The sequence below is a fragment of the Marmota flaviventris genome, chromosome 6, assembly GCF_047511675.1.
Source record: "Marmota flaviventris isolate mMarFla1 chromosome 6, mMarFla1.hap1, whole genome shotgun sequence".
NCBI classification, from domain to species: Eukaryota; Metazoa; Chordata; class Mammalia; order Rodentia; family Sciuridae; genus Marmota; species Marmota flaviventris.
Window position 1 is genome coordinate 53,281,915 of NC_092503.1, and position 27,198 is coordinate 53,309,112.

At 36.9% G+C, this 27,198-nt stretch overlaps 1 protein-coding gene across 1 annotated transcript in view; it reads left to right on the plus strand.

The window, feature by feature from the left end:
- Mettl24 (methyltransferase like 24) overlaps positions 1–27,198 on the plus strand; it is a 106,398-nt gene that overhangs the window by 50,038 nt on the left and 29,162 nt on the right. Inside the window, exons 3-4 of the mRNA XM_027928011.2 lie at positions 10–149; positions 9,929–10,157. Coding sequence (XP_027783812.1) covers positions 10–149; positions 9,929–10,157 — 369 coding nt within the window. The remainder of the gene's footprint in view (positions 1–9; positions 150–9,928; positions 10,158–27,198) is intronic.

A 27,198-nucleotide genomic window follows, 5' to 3' on the forward strand; every position in this document is an offset into this window, starting at 1 on the left:
TCCTTACAGATTGCATGTGATCACATGAGTACAGACGGCTTGGCTACTGACTCCAGCTCTGCAAAGAAGCCCTGGTTGGTGTGTCTTGATGACAGGTTTGGCTTAGCTCATCAAATCCGCAGCAAGCAGTGCCGCCTCTATTCTTTAGGGTAAATACTTTTTTTTTTTTTAAATAGCAGAAGGAAATTTTCCTGCAGACATTCATGACTTTTTCAGCAACACAAAATTCTGACTCTGCAATGTATACAGGTGCTATGCTTTGCCATATGCCATTGTCTCAGGCTGATCTGTTGTAAAATTGTGGGCATAGGCAAATTACCAGGGCCACTTTCTCTCCCATTTTGCTGGTAGTAAGCTGGCAGCATGAGGATGACCCTCTTAATGAAACCAATAGTTTCCAGTGAGAATTAGACTACCTTAAAGTATAAAGAGAGAATATTAGTGAATATAGCTAGAAAAAGAGAGTATGTTAGAAATTTTATACACGGTTAAGAGAGACCCGAGATGAATAATGGGTACTGTTGGATTGGATTTTTATGTTTGGTTCCAATGAGTTAGTCAGCTTTTCATTGCTGTGACCAAAATACCTGACATAAACAACTTAAAGGAGGAAAAGTTCATCTTGGCTCATAGTTTCAGTCAGCTGGCTCCATTACTTGGCACCTGAGTTGAGGCAGAACATCATGGTGGAAGGGCATGACAGAAGAAAGCCGTTTGGGTTATGGCGGCCAGGAAGTAGACAGTGGGTGGGAAAAGGGGACAGGAACAAGAAATATCCTTGCGGGGCACGCCCCCAGTGACCTTCCTCCAACCATGCCTTGTGGCCTCTAGTTTCCATGGTTTCCAAATAGTTCATTCAAATGACTAATCAATCACAGGAATTAATCCAATAATGAGGTCAGAGCACTCATAATCCAATCATGTCCTAAAAGCCCTACCTCCGAACATTACTTCATTGGGAACAGTAACATATGAGTCTTTGAGGGATCCAAACTATAACAACCAATGATAAATCTAAGTATAGTTTTATACATTTTAAAAAATAAAGGAGACTCTTATGAAAACTATGTGATTTTGTCAAAATAGAAAGATGGATGTTCAGTTATTCAGGTGGAAAGTGACCTATATGTACAAATGAATTTAGAGGTGTTTGGTTTTTTTTTTTTTTTTTTTTTTTGTGTGTGTGTTGTTGTTTGTTTTGTTACCAGGAATTGAACCCAAGGGTGCTTAACCACTGAGCCACACCTCCAGTCCTTTTTATTTCTGATTTTGAGACAGGATCTTGCTAAGTTGTTTAGGACCTCCGCTACATTGCTGAGGCTGGCTTTGAATTCATGATCTTCCTTCCTCAGCCTCCCAATGAATATGGTGAATGAAAAATGAATGAAAAGGAATGAATATGGTGTAGCACACCTGGGATTACAGGTGTGCACCACCATACCTGGCTAGAGAGCTTTTTGTAAATGCATGAACATAAAGAAATGAGGTTATTTCATCAAATATATCGGTATGTTTATAAATGGTTCTGAACTTACAAATAATGTGTCTCAAAAGAAAAAGCAGGAAGAAATTATTTCTGCTAAAACACCTTTTCCAAAAGACTCTTTGTTAGGAAATATGTAGGTTCTCAGGCTAGACCATTGAAGTCCTTTTCAAAAAGTACTTGGGACACTAATATCACATGTCTGTTCCTCACTTCTGATTTTTATTACCTACCTCTATGGTGTACATTCAGATAACCAGAATCATAGGTGGTCAGGGTTAGGTACAGACAAAGGTAATGAGGAGGACTCTGCAAAGGTGCCGATGCAGAAAGGATCACAACTGCTATCAAATATAACAAACAAGAATTACTAGTCATGGTGGATTAAAAGAAGAAAAGATCCAGAAGGAATTTAGAGATATTGGATACATATGGGGTTAAATGAAGATATATTGGGGCTGGGGATGTGGCTCAAGTGGTAGCGCGCTTGCCTGGCATGCGTGGGGCCTTGGGCTCGATCCTCAGCACCACATACAAATAAAATAAAGATGTTGTGTCTGCCAAGAACTAAAAAATAAATATTGAAAAATTCTCTCTCTCTCTCTCTAAAAAAAAAAAAAAATGAAGATATACTGTAGGTGTCTATTGGTGGGGCTTGGCACACAGTAGGCACTCAATACATGTTTGCTATGTAAATGACAGCCCGAGGGGAGGAGGCTGGGGAGGGAAGCTCTTCGCTGAATTTGAAGGCTTGGTTTAGATGATGAGCTGCTGAGACAGATGGTTAGAATTGAGCTCTTTTCCTGAGAGTCCACTGGGCTCAGCTTTAAGACTGTAGGAAGAATGGGAAGTTGTGACAGCAGAGTTTATTTTATGTCATATTAAAGATGTATGAAAGTAGGTCAAAAAATAATTGCATAGTACTGCATGCAAATTGGAAATCTCAGCTTGGTCCTGTTTTCTGCTCTGAAATGCCTTTATATTTTACTTAGTATTTTACACTCTAGAATAATTTCATTTAAAGCATATCACTGAGTAAAATAAAACTTGAAAAGTTGTTTTTAGGGGAAAACATTAAATTTCTTTTTTTCTTATATTTCAAAACTGTGGGATTAAGATGGATCTATAGTCAGGTTTCAGATTAGTACAGATAAAAAGGTAGTTTCTTACTTTTCTTTCAATTTTTACCATTCAAAATCAACTTTGTTAAGAGCAGATGAGGGCATTTGAACTCCACTGAGAAAAGGAAGGAATAGACTAGAAGGGTCAATATTTGATGGAAACTAAAGAAAATATTTTTGATGGCTGAAAAAGGATGCTGGGATCATGAGTGATAATGTTGATTGGCTTGTGACTTAGGATCAGGATCCAGAAAAGCACCTCCCGTTGAGGTGAATCACATGCTGGCGGCTCAAGCAGATAGCTGGCTGAGGACATCTCAACTGATGCTGAGAAGACCTGGACCCAAAGTGGTGGTCCCAAAATCAAGGGCGGCGGCAGGAAATGTGGGCTCTATCCCAGCATCTGGGAGTGTTGGGACAGTTGCATGATAGGTGAGGAGGACAGGTGGTGAGTCATGTGGCCCCTACCTATGCGGGCATGTGCTGCAAACCCCCAAGGTGAGGCAGCAAGAAGAACACGCCGTTGTGGGCCCAGTAATTCCCGGACAAACTGAAGATGCAGGGGTGACCTTCCTGGAAGGAGGACACAGCAGTCAGAAAACAAAGACCAGCAGCCCTACATCTGCCTTTCCTCCACCACAATAGCTAAAGCAGGTGTCCCCCCTACTGTCTCTCTGGTGGTGAATTTTCCTCACCAGGAGTCAAGATGTTTTATTCCAGAATTAATGTGAAGGACATTTTGTCCAGGGAACTTTGATGGTGTTCCATTGAAAGTTAAAATAGGATCCCTTTTTGGCTTTGACCAGTGAAGACAGGGGAAGGGAGTGAGAAGAAAGGTAAATATTATAGGAAAGGAAAAGAGAAGAGAAATAAGGAGAGGCTGTGGATGTGGAGGATAACGTTGTGCACCTGGAAACCTCAGGTGGCGTCTTCCCTGCAGGTCTTCATGTGTCCTTGGTGCAGGAGAGATTTCAGGCACTGGTGGGGAGGGCCGGGGAGGAGAGTAGATAAAGTGGGAAATATCACCTATTTTACTTTTCATGTCAAAGATTATATTTTAGGGGTAGAGCTGGATGTGAAAGGGAAAAACTGAGATAGCACGGGGGTGCTCCATCTCTTCTTTAGTTCTGTGGTAGGTGGTAGTATTTGTTTGCAAGACATAAAATTCTTCGCATAAGACAGAAGATTTCATAAGTGACACATGCTTAGGCAATAAGAGCCAATATTTTATGTAGAAAATCTGGCTCTTCCGGTTGCTGTGAGTGTTTCAAGAGTGAATAAGCTTCAGAGCCAAACATTTTTGTCTTACGGTAGTTTAATTAAGACAGCAGGAATGGTGTTAGCATAGTAAATGTGAAGGAGGAATCAGAAAATTGGGCACCCCAAATCTGTTTTTAGATCGTTTTCCCTAATCACCCTCCATGAACTTGCAAATCCATAGATGTACTGAATATCTGCCTATGCAAAATTATAATAGCTGTGCACTGTATGCAAAGAGAGGAAGATTCCCCCAGAATCCATTTCACCTCCTTAGAAGTGATGATGTCCTTATTGAGAATATGTTTCGGATGAAATCTTAGCGCTTGCTGCCATGTTATTTAACAAAAATAAATAATTACAAAATATTTCATACACTATTATGGGTCATTTATGCTTTGCAAAACCTATTTCTCCCCCATTAATAGTAGCATTGTGGAGATTAAGATAATCCTTTGGCCAGATTCTCTGGCTCCTATTGGGTTGGAGAACGAGTACTGAAAGCTCTGGGAAAATGGTAATTGCCTGACCTCTTTTAACCCCTCTTCCTTCAATGATGAGGGTTTAAAATTTTCCCTATATCGGCTCTGGGTTTCTGTTTTTTAACATTTAAACAGCTTTATGGAAATAGAATTCACATACTTAAAGTGTATAATCCAATGATATTCTAGCCACTACAGAAAATTTTAGAACATTTCATTATCCCTCAAAAGAAGCCCTATACCTCAGAGCAGTTACTCCCAATCTCCCTGGCAGCCATCATCTCCTGACCCCTCAGCCCTCAGTTTTAAACACTACTCTGTTTTCTGTCTCTGTAGATTCACCTATTCTAGACATTAATGTAAATAGAATCATAGGATATATGACCTTTAGTGACTGTTCTCTTTCACTTAGCATCATATTTTCAAAGTTCATCCACATTGTACCATGTGGATGTACTGACCTCCATTCCTTTTACATGTCTGAATAATACTCCATTGTATGGATATACCACCTTCTATTTATCCACTCATCAGCTGATGAACATTTGGGTTTTTCTGCTTTTTTGGTTATTATGAATATTGAGATGAACATTCATGTAGAAGTTTTTGAGTGGACATATTTTCATATCTTGGGTGTTTACCATTTTACATTCTCACCAGTGATCTATGAGGGTTCTATTTTCTCCACATCCTTGCCAACACCTATTATTTTATCTTATTGAACACAAAGGGGTATCTCACTGTGGTTTTGATTTGTATTTCCCTGCTGGCTAATGGTCTTGAGCATATCTGTTCAAGCTCTGAATTTTTAATTCCAAGGAATATAAAAGTCACTCACTTTAATGGTCTCAAGGATATTTTTAAAAGAGTGACCAAGGACCTGACCCAGTGCCACAATCCATCCCTTTTACCCTTCAGTGGTATAAAATGGTAGGTGGTTGCTAGCACCAACCAAAGCTAGTTCAAAGAATACCCTGGTACAGCTTGTGAAAATATACCCCTCTCCCAAGAGCCTTACTGCCATCTGCCAGGAAATCATTACTGGGTCATTCTGAAGTGAATGGCACCTCCTAGCATTGTTTAGTACACAACCCACACAACCATGTCCAGGAATCCTTATTTATTTATTTTTGTTGTTGTTGTTGTTTGCTTGTTTGTTTCTGTGATATCAGAGAAGAATGGCCAAGGTGATTACCCTGATATTCTACATTACCATTGAAAATCAAGTTGCCTCCTTCCTATTTCTTCAATAGCTCTTAGGGTTTTTTTTTTTTTCCTCTTTAAGATATGTAGTATTAGTTTTTTAAACTTTTTTTTTTTTTAAAGAGAGAGAGAGAGAGAGAACTTTTTAATATTTATTTATTTATTTAGTTTTCAGTGGACACAACATCTTTATGTGGTGCTGAGGATTGAACCCAGCGCCCTGCGCTTGCCAGGCAAGTGTGCTACCGCTTGAGCCACATCCCCAGCCCAAACTTATTTTTTACATACATGACAATAGTGGAATGTATTACAAGCTCTTAGGTTTAATGGCCTTCTTTGCTGAAAAGTTTGTTGTGACCTCCAACTCCACCAGTAATGTATGCAGAATAATATTTATTATCATGAGTTATACAATTTTACCACCCCAATGGAAAGGAAAAGCTGCAGTCTTAATTCAAAGTATGTAGCAAATGCTGATTATCCCCCAGTATCTATTCTCTTGTTGTTCCTTTGGAAGCAGAACTCCCAAGGTCAGCAGGGCATGTGGCCACCCTGCAGATGGCTGCATTTCCTGCCTTCCTTAAAGCTCTAAGTGGCCATGTGTAGGTGTGAGCAATGGGATATAAGTAGGAGTGATGATGTGTGCAACTTTTAGGCTGTAGCCTCAAGAGGAAAGATGTGACCGTGGCTTCCCCTTTACCTTTCCTAATAGCTGCAATACAGAAAAGATGGCAGAAAATGAAACAGCTCTCTTAGACTTTGAGATGGAAGCCACATGATCTATACTTCTTGCTTCATGGAATATATGTTAAGTAAAATATTTGTATGAATTAAAAGGAACAGTGAATTATCTTTCCAGTTAAATAACAGCAGAAAATGGTTTTCTTATAGACTAAGAATACTTCTTTTTAAAAAATACTTTTAGTCATAGATGACATACTACCTTTATTTTATTTTATTTTTATGTGGTGCTGAAGATTGAACCCAGTGCTTCACATGCTAGGCATGTGTTCTACCACTGAGCTACAATCCCAGCCCCTAAGTACACTCTTTGCTACAAATAATAGTTGTTGCTTTATTATAGTTATTTGTTCAAAAATCTTTCTTCATTACTAATTTATCTGTTTGTCCCTTATGTTCAATATAGTGCCTTGCACATAAGAAGTACGCTTTAAATATTTTTATTTACATTATTGAGTCAGCAAAATGTAGCCCACCACATATGCTATGTTTGGATATTGTGCTGTATATTCTGGCAATTTTAGAACATATCTAAAAGTCTTCTTTCACTCACAGCAGCATTCTGTAAGTCTGTGTAACATAATTTATCTACATAGCACTGGGGATTCAGAAATGAGCAAGCTTTTTTCTTCATGGAGCTTAACTGTCTAGTAACAGACAATTTTCTATACTCCTGAGGTTATAAATATTCCCTCCATGAACCTGTATCCTGTGCTCACCTGCTGTGATATAGAGTATACAGAGTACATGCCTTAGAACTATCAGATTGGATTTGACTCTTGGTTTTACTACTTTGGACTATATTTTGTGACACCTTTGTATATTCCATTTATTCTTCCTCTTGCTTTTATCTCTAGCACAAACTTGACTAATTTAAGCCTAAAAAAGTACCATTTCAAATAAATAAAAATAAAAAGTATAGATGCCAATTAAGTGTTGTATATTTCTTTCCAATACAAGTACATATTTATATTTTAAGATTAAAAGGATTGAGTGAAAGTAACATAAGTTAATAAAAACTACAAATTATAAATAGTTTAATGTTATCTAATGTATCATGCAAGATAGTTCCCCCACCATATATGTGTTTTCTTATAATAATTTATAATAGAAGATACTTGTGTATGTGTAGAAAATTTCTGGAAAGATACACAAATAACTACTAATCATGTTAATCTATGGATTAACTAGTGGCTAAAATTTCTCATAGTAGAAAACTTACTTTTCACTTATGTATTTAGTGCCATTTGATTTTTTTCTATGTGTATTTGTTATTTTTTAACTATAGAAATTAGTTTAAATTGTAAATGATAATATCAATATATAATTTTTTGCCTTGCCAAAAAAAATAGTTATAGTAGAGTATGTGACTTATTTAATGATTAAGATATTTTTAGGTCTTGATTTAAATCATATATACATATACATATGATTTGGTATATAAATATAAATATATTATATATGTGCTTTATACTTATAAATTTTATACTTAAGTATAAATATTTATATATATTTTAGAGTATAAAATGTTTGCTTGAAAAAAAATTCTGAAAATTCCGAGAAAGAAAGTATGCATATTTTTACACTAGAGGGCTTATATGCAAATTGTATTTAACAAGTAAATTTTGACATAATTGCAGATACAAAACTGTCCTTTTATTAACTTACCTATGATAATACTGCTTTGCCCGTCTAAGACTCAACAAATTTAATGAGATGAAAAATCATTTGGGACAGACAACTTTTACAATATTCTCACCTATATGGAACCAAATCTGTTAAGGAAAAATGCTTTGTAGTTTTAGCTGAAACTCTTGGATTCATACTTAATGTCAGGCATATCAAATAGCTATTGCTGTGTAACACATCACTCTAAAACTCAGGGGCTTAAATATCACTGTTATTTATTACTGCTAATATGTCTTCAGGTCATCGGGCTTCAGCTGACCCAGGCTGGGCTCAATTGGGAGGATTTATTTCATGATGAAATGGGTAAGGGCAGTTCTGTTTTTTATGGAAGGCTGGGGGGCTAGCTGGGGTTGTCTGTGCTCCTCATAACTCATATTTTCTTGAGACCAGCTAGCTATCCAATGCAAATTTTTTTATCACTGTGATGATACCTGAAAGTAAACAGAAGCACTCAATTTCTAGGATCACAAATGGTTTATTGTTACTTCCTCCCATAAAGGAAGTCACATGATCAAGTCAAAAAAAATCAAGGTTCAGAAAGGATAGATGAGCATGGCCTTAGCATGGATGAGGGAGGGGTAAAGAACTAAGGCCAGCGAGTCAATCTGCCACCCCAGATTAGGTCATAGAAAGTATGGGAGGAAACTTGGGTAGAGTAACAGTGGTCTGAACTATGTGGATTCATAAGGAAATAGAAAATAGGGAGGATTGCACAGTAGAAGAAATGGGCATGTTTGAGAGGACTATTGAATCTTTTTTTTTTTTTTTTTTTTTTTTTTTAGCCAAAGAGAATTGAAAGAACTGTAATCGAGAGACATCAGAGAATCCTCTAATTCTTTAACTGACACATCATGGATCCCAGTGGCAGTAGGGTGAAGGGGGAGGATGAGGCCAATAAGACTACTAAGAATGTCTAGTGGAGAATGTCTACATTGAAGGTTTATTAAGTAAAATCTGGAGAATAATTCTTACCCACGAACTTGTGTATTTCCAAATTAGGCAATAGTCTGAAATGGAATCTAGGAGAATAAAGTATTTCTGTACTGGATTCAGGTTTGGCCAATGTATTGTGGATACCCTGTGAATTTTTGCTATCCTAAATCACATGTAATTATAGTATTTTGGGCAGAGAAGCCATAATCACGATTTTTTAAAAATCACCCTTTCTGGCTTAATTTTATGCATTTCATTCAAATCAGTGCTTTAATCAAAGTGATGATTCTTATGCCATTAAATAAGAAATATTTCTGAGTAAATTCAAATATTTGTAAGTATGTTGTAAGTACCCAATTGGGTACTTAATTCTAATTAATTCATGATTTCTTTTCTTTGTGGATGTGAATTGAGGTAAGGAAACACTTCTGCTTCTTGTGTCCTGGATGTAGTAGAACCACATATATTTGCCTTTTTCTTTAACCGTTTTAAAATACACACCATTTCTAAGAAAATTTATAAGAAAACAGCTGTTGTCTTTAAGCCAAATTGCATACACAGCTCTTGGGTCATTAGAATGGAGACAAATTACCTCGTTAGTAGAATGCAAATCTCCTCAAGGAACTAATATGGGGCCTATATTTTTGTCATATTCTGAGCAAAATCTCAAGATTAGTGAATATTCTTCTTTGTCTCATTGCTACTATGATTTACATCTTTAAAAAAAATCACTCTGTTATGCTTCTACACGTTTAAGTACTTGATTTTCTGGTCTGTTTTGAGCAGATAATTTCTCTGTCTTTTATCCAGAGGCTTTGAGCTGTAATACTTTTTTTTTCTTTTTGAAAGAAAGTTTATTTCATGTTTTCATTAGACACATATTTTTTAAAAAAAGAGAGAGAGAAGGTTTGATATGACTAAGAAAATTGGCCTTGGATCTGTCATTCTGGTAGTCTGACAGTTTGCTTTACTATATTTTGTTGTTGTTGTTAACTGGTTTCTACCCTCTTCCTCTCCAGGCTGGGAAGCGATGATACTCATTTTGAGGTGAGCATGGCCAACGAGGGATGTGAAGTGCATCGTTTCGATCCTAGTGTCAAATCAGCTCACATTCTGGAAAGTCAGCGCCTCTGGTATCACCGCTTGTCCATCGATTGGCGGGATCCCCATCCAGCTGTTGCTGCCCCAAAATTACATAGCAACACCAGAAAACTGGGAAGCATTTTGAATGAATTTGGACATCACAAGGTGAGGCGTTTCATTTGGTTTCATAGTTCAGTAAATTGAACAAACCCATAAACTCTTTTCCCTAAAAAATGCAAACCACGGATAACATCGAGATTGCCCAGTTGAAGGTCCAGTTTGAATCTTACTGATCACCCACCATTATTTATAGTCAGCTCCGTAGATAAAAAGTTTTGGCAAGGATAGAGATATTTAAATTGATTTGAAAATTTTAGTTGCTGTTGAGTAATGCTAAGATCTTGGCCAAGACTGGGCAAGAAGACTAAGAGATCTAATGCTCAGGCTGGAGTATATCTTTTCTGTTTAGGAATGGATTTAAAATTTCCAGAAAGACCAAACTATTTATGTTGCCCTCATATACAAAAATATAATCAGAGCCAGGCTTATGCTTATGTTTGATAAGAGATTACTCATGTATAGTATTTCTCACTATTATAACATGTTTCTCACTATTTTGAGCCTCCAGGCTCTTAGTATTCAGAAATCTGTGTAACTTTGATTAAAATTTGCTTTATGAAATTGAACAGACATTCTGTATGTGCTATTTATATAATTATGTCAAAGGATGTCAAATTTCTGCAAATACTTATTTGTGAATGGACAGCAAAAGAGAAACTCGATCTTTGAACTGTGTTCCTTGAAAGCAATTTCTAGCATGATATACCAGAGCTAATTGAGCTAATGCTCAAGAAGTTCTGAGTGCAGCTAGCTGGTATTTGATCTCCAGCCCTTCTTAGATTTGGCCTGTCTTCACCTATCCTTCCCAATCAGAGATGCCATGTGATTTAGAACATGTCAAAATGATTGTCTATCTGAAAAACAGGATGTGTGGGACTCAAATTTGAACTTGAGTTGGCTTCTTGATCTTTAGTAAAAGGGTTATTTCCCTGCTTCATTCTTTCTCCTTTTCTTTAAAAAAAAAAAAATCCCTTGAATTAGACAGCTGAAGCTTCTTTTCAGAACAACATCAAAGAACTTACTGTTCTTTTAACATGTGATTAACTATTGATTTGTATTTTCCTTTGCCACCGAGAGTAATTAGCATTTAATAGTCAGGAATCTTAATGAAACCTACATAGTACTTTTTGGGTAAAATCTCTGAACAGAATTTTTTTTTATTCATATGCTATGAATTGTTTAGTAAGTGTGAAAAGAAGCAGGAGCATTCTTTTCAGAATTTTATTTTTTGCCGTTTCTTTGGCAAATGATTCTCTAATATGTCAACTCTAGATTATTCAAAGATCTAATACTTATTCTCTGTATTCAGTGAGGTGTCTCGCTGGTCCTCCTTCATCCCATTTATTTCCTGGCCTTCTCTTCCCTTACTCTTCAAGTAGACTGAAAAGAGAAAAGAGGTGAAATCCAATGCCATTTTGCATTTTTTTCATTGTTTTAGTAAATTATTTGCTAAAAGTGAGGATAGAATAAGGCTTTGAAAAAGTGATCTGTGGGATATAATTGATGTAACTACATTTCCAACCGAGAATGTGTTTTGGGATAACAAAGTACATACCTGAATTATGTTTGCTCAGCTCCCTGGGAGCTGCAGCAAGCAAAACCTTTATAATGGGGATAAAGTCTGAAGCCTTTTTGCAACACTGCCCCTGAGATAGCACAAGTATTTACAATAATACCCAAAAAAGGGAAAAGGCTTTAAAGGATTGTTTATATTCCTAAGGTTACTCGTTTTTATTAAAAACATTAATAACATTGAGAGTGATCTGGCTCAGAATTGCCAGGTAAGAATTTGTCACTTTAAAAATGTCCCTCATTGAAGAAGAATTTAAGGAATACTTATCTTTTCTCATAGAGGGTGTGTGTGTGTGTTTGGTTGAAATGCTTCAAAACAAAACAACAAAAACTAAATTCCTTGGTGAGTGATTTCTTCCATCAGGACCTTGCTTCTAGGAACTATGCAGTGCCAGATAAAAGGAAACCTTGTTTGTGGCCTGTAGCAGGCCTGGTCTGTTTTCATACAGACATCAGTAAATAGGATGCGGCTGTGGCAGGAGAAGCAAATAGAATACTAAAAAACATCCTTGTGTTTGTCTTGCTTTCTTTACTCACTGATTCTGATAGTGACTCTAGAAACCAAAGCAATTAAAAAAAATTGTTTTTTCCTGCATAACTTTTTTTTAAAATTTTTTATTGTTGGTTGTTCAAAACATTACATAGTTCTTGATATATCATATTTCACACTTTGATTCAAGTGGGTTATGAACTCCCATTTTTTCCTGCATAACTTTAAAATGTCTTGTCCAGTTTTGTAATAATTTCCACCTGGCTATTTTTCATCTTCTCTGGATCCAAACCTAGATCCTAGCCACTCAAGCAAAAAGAATGGCAAGATGTGGACAGAATGAAGGCAATAGTGACAGAAAGACACATGGGGCTTTTGTGTTGTTTTTAAAACTCTGCTAATTTTAACTTCAAACTATAAATCAAAAAAAAAAAAAAAAAAAAACCACAAACAAACAAACAAAAAAACCTTTCTAGAGCATCAAGCAGGAGCAGCTGTATCAGCAAAACCATGCGGACCAGCAGCCCAGCCTGTCAGAAAATAATATCTCCTGGATCCAGCATTATTGAGAATGATTAACTGTCTACTCTGCTGAAGTGGTTGTTGCTGTTAACTGAACATATGAATTTTTCCAGAACGTATAGAAAGTTTCTGCTTGCATTAATCATACTGTATGCTTCCCCACAATGTTATTACATCTTCAGAGTTTCCTAAATGATCCGGGCTTGTTAATGAGAAATTACAACTATTACTATTATTTTCAGTCTTAACTACACTGCTGATAATATGAATAACAGGGCTGCCCCAGAGTTCACCTTTGTGAACCCATCCATCTCCATGTGAATCATGAATCTGCTTATTAGAGTCTGGCAATAGGCAAGTAATTTAACCTCTCTGACACTCAGTTTGATTGTCAGTAAAATGAGGACAATAATGCTGCCCAAAGTATGACTTGTTTGGAGAATTAGATCTGAGAACACAGTGTAAAAGTCTCCAGCAGAAAGCCTGGCACGGATTAATCGCTCATTTGTTTTCAGTAAATTCAAAGAATTGTTATCATCAAATTCGGTAACCTTTTGCTAAATTTTATAGAAAATCCTGTCTCCCCCCCCCCCCCTTTCTTTGTTTTCAGGGAAAATATAGCAGAGATTTCTCCGGAAATTGCTAACTGCACCTAATTCCTGTCGAGTTTTTAATGAAAGCTTTGTGTGAAACCAAAGGGCAATTGGTCCTTCAGACTTTCTTGTAAGAGAATTGTTAAGTGTTTGTGCCTGGGGCACCCAACAGCTTTGCTGGTGATTGTATAGAACGTAAATACTTTGCTGTATAGAAATTAAATAAGCTGCTGAGAATTAATTGGAATCTGTTCCACATGAGCAGATGTCAACCTCAGGGGCAGGGACTCAGTGGTTAGACAACCTGGAAGAACTGGGCTTCCTGCTGGTCAGCAGGAAGGTTTCCTCCCTCCCTTACCCCTGTCACTACCCTACGGTGGCCCAGTGTCCCCTTGGGTCCTAAAAGAAGTGTTTCTACCTCCCTTGGCTGGGAGTTTGCCATTGATTTAAAACCATCAGCTTTGTTGTATGATTTCTGTGTTTGAGAGAGCATGGCTTCAAATTTAAACTATGAAAAGATCTTTTCTTTTTGTTTATCTAATTGACAAATAATAAATTATTGATACTGCCCTGTATTGGAATACTTTTGGGAATAATACTCAGGCTTTGCTACTGGAAATAGAACATGATATACTCTTTCAGGAAGGAAATTTGACCATATGTATATGCCACTTTTTATTTTTAGAAATCATTTTTTTTTGCCTAAAATTCTGTTTTGTTTGCTGTTCATTCAGTGATATCCACTTTCTTTTGATCAGTATATGAAATAGCATTTTTGGGTTCCTTTATTTTCCTTCTTTTGAAAGAGTTTTAGTTTCTGTGTAGCTTATAAGGGCAAAATATTCAATGTAAGTCTGGAGTGTTTTAAAATCTAATCAGATAATCTCTGTCTTTAAACAGGTATCCTTAATTCATTTGAATTTATATTTATTATGATTACTGATATAGCTGGACTAATTTCTATTCTTTCAAATAAATTGGGCTTTTGGTTTTCTGTACTTTTTTTTCTCATCCTGTCAAAGCTTATAATTTTGTTCCTCTGGGTTATTTATTTATTTATTTTCAGTGCTGGGGATCAAATCCAAGGCTTTGTGAATGCTAGGCAAAGGCTCTACTCCTGTTACATTCCCCAGCCCTATCCTTACATTTTAAATGTATATATTAACTCTAAAATTTTAAAACAACATATTAAAACATTCATTCTTTCTATATTCCTCCTAACCATGACAAAGATCCCCTGTGTTTTTATTTTCTGAAGTTTTACCATTCTTTTTTTGAAAATCATTTTACTTTGAGAAAAAAACCTTAAGTTACTAGAATAATACAAAGAACTTTCATATATTTTTCACTGAGATGCATCAGTTGTTAATATTTTGCCACATTTAGTCTCTCTCTTCAACAATTATGTTTATATTTAAAAAAAACACTCCATAAAAAGAAATGAATGAAAACTTCCATTGTAAATAAAACATATTTCTATGTATTGTTATTGGTGATATATTTGGACCAACTGCTTCTTAACTTTGTTATTTCTCGAACTAGAGATGGCATCATGATGAATGTGGAAACAATGGATATATCCTTGTGGAAGTCAGGGAAGAATAGGATGTCTGGTGGCATTATACCAGACCTTAAACTATACTACAGAGCAATATTAACAAAAACAGCATGGAAATTGGCACCAACATAGGCAGGCTGGTAGACCAATGGTATAGAATAGAGGACACAGAGTCTAATCCACATAACTACAGTTATCTTATATTAGACAAAGGCACCAAAAACGTACATTAGAGAAAAGATAGCCTCTTCAACAAATGGTGCTGGGAAAACTGGAAATCCACATGTAACAAAACGAAATTAAACCTCTATCTCTCACCATAGAGACCTTATACCTAATGGAAAAAAAACGAAGGCCCAAATCTCCATCATGTTGGATTAGGCCCCAACTTATTTAAATAAGACTCCCATAGTATAAGAATTAAAATCAAGAATCAATGATGAATTCAAACTAAAAAGCTTCTTCTCAGCAAAAGAAACAATCAGTGAGGTGAATAGAGAGCCTACAGAATGGGAGCAAATCTTTACCAGAAACACATCAGATAGAGCACTAATCTCTAGGATATATAAAGCACTCAAAAACTTTAACACCAAATAACCCAAACAATAAGTGTACCAAAGAACTGAACAGACACTTCTCAGAAGAGGATATACAATCAATCAACAAACATGAAAAAATGTTCAACATCTCTAGCAATTAGAGAAATGCAAATCAAAACCACTCTAAGATTTCATCTCACACCAGTCAAAATGGCAGCTATTATAAATACAAACAACAGTAAGAGTTGGCCAGGATCTGGGGAAGAAGGCATATTCATAGATTGCTGGTGGGACTGCAAATTGGTGCAGCCAATATGAAAAGCAGTATGGAGATTCCTTGGAAAACTGGGAATGGAACCAGCATTTGACCCAGCTATCCCACTCCTTGGTTTATACCCAAAGGACTTAAAAACAGCATACTACAGGGACACAGCCACCTCAATGTTTATAGCAGCACAATTCACAGTAGCTAAATTGTGGAACCAGCCCAGATGCCCTTCAGTAGATGAATGGATAGGGAAACTTTGGTATATACACACAGTGGAACATTACTCAGCATTAAAAGAGAATAAAGTCATGGCATTTGAAGGTAAATGGATGGAGTGGAGAATATAATGCTAAGTGAAGTAAGCCAATTCCAGAAACCAAAGGCCCTATGTTTTCTTTGATATGAGGATGCTGACTCATAATGGCAATGGGGGGTGCATAGGAGGAATGGAGAAACTTTAGATAAGGCAAAGGGGAGGGAGGGGAAGGGAAGAGGCAAGGGGGACAGGAATGATAGTGAAATGCATTAGACATCATTACCCTAAGTACATGCATGAAGACACGAATGGTGTGAAAATACTTTGTGTACAATCAGTGACTTGAAAAATTGTGTCCTATATGTGTAATATGAAGTGAATTGCATTCTGCCATCATGTATAACAAATTAGAATAAATAAATAATTTTTTTCTTTTTTTTAATTTTTATTATTAGTTGTTCAAAACATTACATAGCTCTTGACATATCATATTTCATACATTTGATTCAAGTGGGTTATGAACTCCCATTTTTACCCCGTATACAGATTGCAGAATCACATAAATAAATAATTTTTTTAAAATCTAAAAAAAAAAAAGAATAGGATGTCTATCATCACTTGAAAAAACTAGAGCATTTAAAAAAATATTTTGAGACAATTATAGATTCACATGCAGTTGTAAGAAATAACATGGAGATTCCATGTGTCCTTTACATAATTTTTCTGAGTAGCAAATCTGTAGTATAATATCACAACCAGGAGATTGACATTGATGTGACTCAGATACTGAACTTTTCTAGCACCACAAGCATCATGCTCCCTGTTGATAGCCACACCTGTATCATCCCCTTATCGCCTTCCCTAACCCCAGTAGCCACTAATCACTAATCTGCTTTTCCATTTCTATAATTTTGTCATTTTCAAGAATGTTACATAATTGGAATTATTCAGGGTGAAATCCCCATTGCTATTTAACATATTCCTTAAGGTTTTAGCTAGTATAATCAGAAAAGAGAGAAATTTTAGGTATAAAAACACAGAAGAGGGCTGGGGATATAGCTCAGTTAGTAGAGTGCATGCTCAAGGCCCTGGGTTCAATCCCCAGCCAAAAAAAAAAAGAATGAGGTAAAATTTTTATTATTATTTGTAGAGGTATTATTTTTTTTAAAAGAGAGAGAGAGAGAGAATTTTTAATATTTATTTTTTAGTTCTCGGAGGACACAACATCTTTGTTTGTATGTGGTGCTGAGGATCGAACCCGGGCCACACACATGCCAGGCAAGCGCGCTACCGCTTGAGCCACATCCCCAGCCCGAGGTATTAATTATTTAAGGACTTACTATTTGAAGATAATATGATTATATACTGGAAAACTCAAGAAGTATAACAAAAAATATCAAACTGTAAGAATTCAGTGTGTTATCTGAGTACAATACACAAAAATTTTTAAAAACTACACTTTTATAAATAAAAACCAGTTCAAATACAAGAAGGAAGAAAATAAGCCATTTTTAAAAGCAACAAAAAAGATTAAAATCTTAAAAAAGTCATGTATAGGATCTACAAGAAAAATTTAAAAGAAAACTTGAGCAAATTTAAAGCCATGACATATTCTTTGAGAGGAAGACTCACCATCATAATGATTTAATCTTTCTTATATTAATCTGTTTATTTAACATGGTCACAACTCATTTAATAAGGAAAATACTAATTTCACTGGCATAAAGGGGTTTCAATAAATCAATAAAGATCCAATGCACAACTTGATAGGAAATTGGATGAAGAAACAATTGATAAGGGGCAGGAGATATAGCTCAGCAGGTAGAGTGTTTGCCTAACATGTGTGAGGCCCTGGGTTTGATCCCCAACACCACACAAAAACAAAAAACTAAAAATCCTGATGAAAAAATAGTTCCCAGAAAAGAAAATCAGAGGACTCATAGGTGAAGTCACTTAAGCTTGCTCATATTAAGAAAAATTCAAATAAAGCTATGTGTAAACATGTTTTTTATCAAGTTATCAAGGATAAAAAGTAGCAGGAATTTAACTTGGTACAACCTTTTCTGCAGGACAGTCTGGAAAAATCTATCACATTGCAAATGCAGATTCATCAATTCTACGTCTTATGAAATTTCCACATAGTTGAATATTCTCATTTGTGTGTGTGTGTGTGTGTGTGTGTGTTATTTTCAGTTGTTTCTCTCTATAGTTTGAATCTGGAATGTCCCCTCAAAGCCCAAGTGTCCTCAGTTTGGTGTTTTGGGTTATTGGGATGTGGTGGAACCTTTAAGAGGTGGGGCCTAGGGAAATAAAGTGAGGTCACTGGGGGTGTGCCCTTGAGGGTAATACTGTGACCTCCATCCCTTCCTCTTTTGCTTCCCAGCTGCTATGAGGTAAGTAGCCTCCTCCACCATGTGCTCCTGCCAACAGTGTACTGCCATGTCGCAGACCTAAAAGCAATGGAGTCACTTGACCATAAACTAGAACTTTTGAAACTGTGAGTCAAAAACCTCCCTCTTACAAGTTGTTTATCTCAGGTATTTTGTCACAGTGATGGAAAGCTGACTAATACACTTCTCCATTTTCTTTTTCTTTTAGATAAATTTCTATTCCTTTTAGATGAATTTTAAAGTCTCTTAATCTTTCTTCTTTCTTAATTGCTTTTTCATATTTTAAAATGTCTCACTGTCTTACTTTAGGGTGAATTCCTCAGCACAAGCCTCCAATTCTTTAATTTTCTATTCAACTATATCCAGTTGAGAGTTTATATTATTTGTTGATATTTATATAGAGAAAGTCTACATATTTCACTTCTAAGACTTTTAATTGGGGTTTTTCCTGTCCATCCTTTATTTTGTAGTTTTTCATGTTTTATTTAAAAATGTATGAGTGTACCTTTCCCCCCACATCCTCACCAACACTTATTACTTCTTGTATTCTTTATACTTGCCATTCTGACTGGAGTGAGATGAAATCTTAGTTTTGATTTTCACTTCTCTAATTCCTAGAGATGTTGAACCTTTTTTCATATATTTGTTGATTGATTGTATTTCTTCTTCTGTGAAGTGTCTGTTCAATTCCTTAACCCATTTATTGACTGGGTTATTTGTTTTTTGGAGTTAAGTTTTTTGAGTTCTTTATATGTCCTGGAGATTAGTGCTCTATCTGGAGTACATGTGGTAATATTGCTTATACACTTGTGGAAATACATATTCTTTTTGATTGCTGTGATATCCTAAACCTACTATTCAATAAAATTAATTTAATCTTGGAATGAATTAATATTTTTGTTATTGTTTTGGTTGTCTCTTTCTCTTATCCTTTGATTTTTATGTGTATTTTGGAATTTTTGGTTTGCTGGCTCATTTTCAGTAGAAGGGTTTGTTTTGTTTTGCTTTGCTTTTTTCTTTCTTTTTTTGGCTTAACGTTTTCTGCCTAGTGATTTTATAATAGCCTTTGGGACCCAGTCTTATATAAGCATTTGGGAACTGCTACTCCCCCAGTGACATTGGGAATATTCTACCACTGAACCCTCTGGGGGCTGTTTCATTTGATATTTCCTTGGGTGTGTCTCTCTTTTCTCATTTCCTTAGGTCAATGGCTAGTTTAAGCCAAACTCCAGTGAGGGGTTATTAGCAGTTTACTTTTAGCTCCTTTCTGGAACTAGGGAGCTCTATCCCAGCCCCTAGCTTTGATCAATGAACCTGGCTCTGGCTCCTATCTCAGGGAGTAGCATTAATTCCTATTCTCTGTAGGACATGCAGCTTAGCACCACTGCCATCTGCTTTAAGATGGAAACCCAGAACATCCTGATTTTAGTTCTGCTTACTGTTCTGTATTCTGGTCAAATGAGATGTTTATCTCTTTTTGAATCCTGATTTCTTCTTTTTCTTTTTGTCTTTTTGGAAATATTTCTACCTTTTTGCTTTGTGTTTAACATAGGGTGGGATGCATACTTTCATTTAAATACTTTAAATTAATTCAAGTTTCTTAGAATCATTTGGAGAAATAATGTCCATGGGCTCATGGGTTAGCTGTCCTGGTTATATTTACTAGTACATATTAAACAAACCTAATAAATGAATGATTTTTGAAATGTTTATTTATATTGCCTCCAAACCATATTATATATCATTATTTTGAAATTTAATGTATATGTGAGCCAAATAGGGAATTTAATTAAAATGCAAGTGGTAATGCAAGATGTCTGGGGCAGGGCTGGGATTCTGTGTTTCTAGTGAAGTCTGAGGTGAAGCTAATGTTGCTAGTTGGGAAAATATGAGTAGCAAGGTCTGTACCACACTTGGAGAAACACAGGACCAAAGGCTATTTAATTGCAATTGACAATGAACTTGAACCAGGGTGGTATCCTCCAGAACCTGAGCCCTGGGCCACATTGTGTCCTGTTGATGTCTTCTCCTGCCCTCAGCCCTAGTCCCTGTCAAGGTGGTGTGAAGGGCAGATGCTGTGCCTTTCTCCAGAACATTTTCCCACCTGCAGCCTATTGCACAATATTTCTGTAGTAGCTATGATACTGGAACAAATTCGTCCTCAAGAGGGAATATATTTTATTTAAAAATGCCCCTTGCTGGCCTACCCTATCAGGTCAAGGCTCAGGCATACCTAATTTCTAGGTGATTAATGATTTATCCTTGAACTGAACTGAGGCCCTGCTTCTGAGATCTCTGTTCCTAACTGAGCTTGTGCCATATGGGCAAAGACCCCTGATCATAGGGACTTCCACTCCAGATTCCTAGTGAAATGCTCTAGAAACACATAGGATGCTTGTCAAGGTGACTTTCTGTCTAGCACATTCCTAAGTAAATTGTGTAAGGAACTAGGGTTTGAATACCTTATCTTTAGACACAACCTGCCCCAGAACTATAAGCAGCAAACTTGAGCATTTAGGAATCTTATGGAAGGTTACTGATATTTCAGAAGAATATTTGGGTGGGAAACTGTATGGTATAGACAAGGTTTCTACCAGAAGCTCATGGATGAGACAATGCAAGAAAGCTGAGAGGTGAGATGACTGGGTTATGAGAGCCTTAACCTAATCAGTGCATTGATCTACTGATAAGGATTAACTGGGACATAACTGTAGGCAAGTAGGGTATGATGGAGGAGGTGGGTCACTGGGGCATGTCTTTGGGGTTTATGTTTTGTTCCTGGTGAATGGAGCTCTCTGCATTTCCTAGTTGCCATGACCTGAGCTGTTTTCCTCCTCTGTGCCCTTCTGTCATGAGGTTCTACCTCTCCTCAGAGCTTTGGAGTTGGCCATCTATGGACTAAGACTTCTATAACTTTGAGCCCCAAATAAACTTTTACTCCTCTAAAGTTATTCTTGTTAGGTCTTCTGGCCATAGTGATTTTAAAAAGCTGACTAAAACAGAAATCTTATAGAAAACCTGATATGATGTGGTAAAGGCAGAAGCAGGTGATTCTTTTAGGTCCCAGTGTAATCTCCTATCCAAATTCATTTATATTCCTTTTTCAATGAGAGGTGTGTATCATTTAGAGTATTTGAAGGCAACTTCATCTTGTGGAATTGCTATTTAATCACGAAGGTGCTGTGTTTCTGTGAAATAAGCCATTGGCAATTTAGCAGTAATGAGTCATTCATGGTGCTGAATTGCAATTTGAAATGCAGAGACATCTTTCCATCCCCATCAATCTGCAGTGGACCCTAAGGACAAGCATCTTGGGAATGAGAGTGAGTCCAGAACTTCTCAACACTTAGGAAATAAGTTTTTTTTTTTTTTTAATCCCTTTTTGCTTACTCATCTATAATGGTGAGATTTGCCATGGAGAAAAATGTCTTGGCTCTTCTTAGTGTTTTTCAAACCATTTAGTATTCAGCTAACATGGAGCTACAACAGACTAGAAAGGCATCTAAAGAGAGAACTAAGTATGTCAGGATCTAACTGTGTTTCCTTTGATGTACTCGCCCATCTGTGTTCCTTGGGCAGAAGCTGTGACTGACAGCTTGTGTGTGAACAGTGTTCTGGAACCTAGAGACCCACTTCCACCTGTGTGACCAAGTGGTCCTCAGATCCTAATGTTAGGATGGAAGACACTGGATGATAAACCAAAATAATAACAACAGCTATACCACAAGTTAAGAATTCTAGCTAGAGAGGGAGTTGATTAAAATGTTAAACCCAGGACCAACCACAGAGATTCTGATGGAGTGGGTCAGGCATGGAGTCAGGAACCTGCATTTTTAACCAGCCCCACCCCACTCTAACCCAGGTGACATGAAGACCTCCTGTTATGAATGTCCCCCAGAGGATTACATGTTAAAAGTCTGCTTGCCAGTCTGTGGTGCTCTTGGGAGGTGGAGGAAGCTTTAGGAAGTGGACTTAGAGGAAGTGGAAGAAAGTTAGGTCACTGGGGCATGTCCTTGAAGGGGCTATTGAGATCCTTGCTCTCTCTCTCTCTATTTCCTGGCTGCCAGGAGGGGAGCAGTTTTGCTCTGTCATGTGTTCCTTGCTTTGATGTTCTGTCTTGCCACAGGCCCTAGAATGAGGGAGCCAACTGCCCATGGACTGAAACCTCTGAAACCATTAGCCAAAATAAACCTGTCATCCTTTTAAGTTGATTGTCACAGTGACAAAAGCTGACTCACACACCACTCTTTGAGGAACCTCAGGCAGGGTACGGTGTTCTTCCCAGGACTTGAGTGGTTCAGCCTTCCTTTTGTAAATCCCTACCTCTCCATGTACATAGAACCATGTAAGCAAGAAGGGGGCAGGGGCCCAGCTGTCAGTTTCTGCAGCATCTTCCCTGTCTTCTCACCAAATCTCTGAGTCCCCTGTACCTCAGTTTCCCCTGTTGTAAGCTGTATGGCATGAATCTCTGCTATTGGAGAGATTGTGCAGGCATATGAACTCACGTTAGGGAAAGAAAGGGGCAAGGAGTTTTCATGAGACCCAAATTAGGATTATACTTTTTGGAGAATTATGACGGTTGCTTCTTTGAGATTTTTGAAGGGGTCCAGAATTATTACCAAAGAGGCTTGGTGCAGTAGTGCACGTCTGAAATCCCAGTGGCTTGGGAGGCTGAGGCAGGAGGATCACGAGTTCAAAAGCCTCAGTAAAAGCAAGGTGCTAAGCAACTTAGTGAGACCCTGTCTCTAAATAAAAAACAAAATAAGGCTGGAGATGTGGCTCAGTGGTTGGGTTGAGTTCAATTCCCAGTATAAAAAAAAAATCTATCTATCCATCCATTGATCCACACATACATGCATACATAAGGGCCAGGGATGTGGTTCAGTGGTTACGCACCCCTGGGTTCTCTATCCCTAGTACAAAAAAAAAGGAATTATTACAAAGGAGGAAGCTTTCACATATGGAGGAAATTAGCCTCCAGGGAGTTGGCATTTGTTTTTCTTTGTTGCTCTGTACTGGAAGTGGGCAGGCTTGTCTGAGAATCTTGCCATTTTGGACAAAGTTTGGGGAATGAGAGCCAAGTGAATTCTGAGGGCGTAGAGAACTATAAGCTCCAGGTACCCATGAGTTCCCTGGGTTTCTCTTTGTGTGACTTTCCTCCCTAAAGGGGATTGTGCCTCCGTAGAAGAATGTCACATCCTGTGCTATACAGCTCAGATTTGCAGGGTCACACAGCTCTGTAATCCCTTTATGTGTGTTTAAAAAAAAAAAAAAAGATTAATGCCTTTTGACAATAAGAGCCCTGAGCACTCCCTATCCCATTAGTGAGTCCTCTGAGGGAGTGTATTCCTGAGCAAATTCTTCCAGGTCACACCCATGCTGGCCACTTCTGCCCCAAGGAGCTCAGCCATGCCAGTTTTCATAGGTGCCTGAGCATAATAGACACACCCAGAACCAGGTTCCAAGTGCTTGGGGAAAGGTGGTCAAAATTTCATTTTGAGGTAAAACCTGATTTATTTTCCAGTCAGTGACAACACCAGGAAAAGAAGATTTCATTCACCACTTTTTAGTTAAAAACATAAGGACCTTTTTCAAAAACACAAATTTCCTAGCATGGAGTGGCATTCAACAGTTTTGCAATTAAAATGATAATGCAACATTTCTTACAAGAACTTCTCTTTAAAATCAGTGCCATGGGTTCACAGCACACCATTAGAAGGAATTATGTAAAACAGCCTCTCTGTTCCAAATTTTATTTTAAGGTTTAATTTATTCCAGATTCTGCAGGAAAAACTATCCATGTGACAAGCCTGCTAACAGATGTCAATTTAGTTTTATAGCACATGCCTGCACTTCAGAGTTGGAAAATGGAGATTATTCTTTTTGCCTGCTGTTTATTACACACAACAGCTTCATAATACTGTGCCCCAGAGGAGAGCTGATTAATAACCTGTGGGCAAGGAACTTACCCTGCTTTGTCTTTGGCAATGTTAAGCATAAGCTTTATTTCACATTGCCCTTTTGGATTAAGAGAGATACTGGAAAGAGCAAAGGTGACATAAAGTGCAATTTCTTTGTTTCGATATCACTTAGACAAAAGATTTGGTATAGTATAAGTGGTATAAGAGATATAAGATAAAAAAATAAGAATTACTTAACTAGACAATTAAATCTATATTAAATGTTGTATAGCATTGGTAGGTAAAATACAGTAACTCTATATGATAAATGTAATGTCAAATTTTAACCAAAGCAAGAAATCTTCATTTCTTCTTAACCACACGCCCATTTCCCTATGTTCTCATGGTAGAGTAATTATGGGTTTACATGTTGGACTTCTGTTCATATCTCCATGTGTCTGCCTATTCATCCAGTAAATATTTATTAAGCATATTCTATAAACAAGGTCCTATGCTTAAATAATAAAGATATCACGATAAACAATTTCTCTTTTAATTTTTCATTTTTAATTGTGGTAAAATACATATAACACAAAATTTACTATCTTTATCATTTTTAAATGTCTCCATAGTATTAAGTTAGTAGTGTAAGTTCAGTAGTGTTCATGTATTCAACATGATCATGCATCCAATCTCTAGGACTTTTTCTCAGGTTGTACCTAGTAAACAATAACTCTCCCTTTCTTGCTCCAAGTAGCCCCTGGTAACTTCTAGCCTACTTTTTGTCTATGAATTTGCCCATTGTAGGTAACTCATAAGTGGAATTGGCTTAATTGGCTTATTTAACAGAGCATAATGTTTTCGAGTTTTCCCCATGTTATAGCATGTGTCAGGATTTCTTTCCTTATCAGACTGAATAATATTCCTTTGTATGTATATGCCACATTTTGTTTATCCATCCATCTGTCAATGGACGCTTGGGTTGCGTCCAACTCTTGCCTATTGTGAGTGATGTTACTATGAACACAAGTGTACACATGTCTCTTTCAGACCCTGCTTTCAGTTATTTTGGATATATACCCCAAAGTAGATTATGGACCATATGGTAGCTGTATTTTCAATTTATTTTTGAGGAACAACCATACTGTTTTTCATAGTGGATATATAATTTTATATTCCCATACACAAGTCTCAGATTAACATGTCGCTGAAAAGATAGAAACGTGATCTCATAATGAATGCTAAAAAGTAAAAGTATGGTGAGCTACCGGAATGTTTAATAGAGAAATCCAATCTCAGCTCTTACTCTTGATGCCAAGTCCAGACAGGGACTTGATAAGAGTTTGGTTGCTGGGTGAATGAGCCCTTGGTGCAGAGGCCTCTCTCTTGTTTCCTTCCTGCTTCTCACTGTCCTAGGTTCTATAGGAATGGCACTGGGGAACAATGGAGTACTTGTTAATTGATTATTATTTTTTTTAATCCCTGGTTGCCTCTATTGCTTTCTGGTGACCTTATGGATAACATTTTTTCAGTATTTTCCTTTTCTCATTCAAATATGACCTAATATTCTATGATGCTGAAATATTTCCATCAGATCCCTGCCTTTTCTTTGGGGGTGGAAGAAGGAATCTGCCTGTGGATGTAAGATGAAAGTGTAGTGATGTTAGGAAGTAGTGGGATATTCAGGGAGAGAATGTTCTTTCTATTCTTAGAACATTGACTTTCTTCTCTAAAGAATTGTGTTCTATTAAGATAGCAAAAAGGCTTCTTGCTCATTTTCTCACTTAACTCAATCAGTAATATTTTGCTCTGTTACGTGCTATTTATAGCTATTTTAAATTGAAATTCAGTCTTGAGATTTTTCAAGAGAAATTCAGATATTTAAAATACATTGACATTACATTTGAAGACTTATCCTGCTTATTTGGTCCTCCAACTAATGAAAGGCATAGCTGTTATTCTGTCCAATTTTTAATTTTGCTAGCAATTGAGGCAAAGAAAGAAGTTGGCCGCAAAAATATTTGGCACCGTTCTTTCCTTGGAAATTTTTATTGGTTGTGCTGTTTGCTGGGTTGTTATTATTCTCATTAGCTAGAAAGATCAGTTGCCTGTCTGAAATGAGCCCTGGGGTTTCTCACAGTGGCTCTGGTCTTGATACTATTGGCACAGGAAAGAAAAGGTTGATGACATTTTCAGGATGTTGGTTTGGGGACAGATAGTAAATGTTGGTCCATGGTGCCCAGTGGAAGAGCTGCTGGCTATCAACTCAAGTGACCTGAATACCAGTGCTATAACCTGGTAGTTGTGTGAATAGACTGTGAATTAAGCCCCGTAAACCACATTCTATGTTTTCTATAAAATTGGAATAATTACTTTCCATGCAAGACTATTGGGGGGTGGGTACTAAAAACAGAGAACTATAAAGAACCTAGCACAGGGCCAATTGCTCTCCAGATGGAAGCTATTTATCAAATAGTTATTGGGTTACATTGATTTTAATTGTTTTGGGGCCAATATTCAAATTCTGGGGATGGAGCACTATAGTATGAACGATTCTGTATATTTTATTGCTCTTACTTTCTTAGTGATAGTAAGTAGCTTCTAGTAGGTCAATTATTTACTCAAGAAAATGTTGAAGGAGGTCAATATTCTGGATTGGATTTTGGAAGTATTTACGACAGTATCAGTGTGAATCTGATGTCCAGACATCCTGTTGATACACTTGGAATCAATTTTTCTGCAGTGACAACCATGGGCAGAATGGGTGTGTGTTTCAAATAGGTCACCTATTTCATGGCCTTGGTAGACATGTTATAATTTCATTCCATGTGCCTTTCTTGGGCATAAGTCCTTGAGTATAGTATTATGAAGTAATTTAGGTGGTGTTGATATATTTGAAGATATTTTATGTAGCAACAGTTCAAGACTTTTCACTGTATGAACTAAGTACTAAGAAATATTCTAGATTATTTAACTCATCTGACCAAATCCAGGAGGC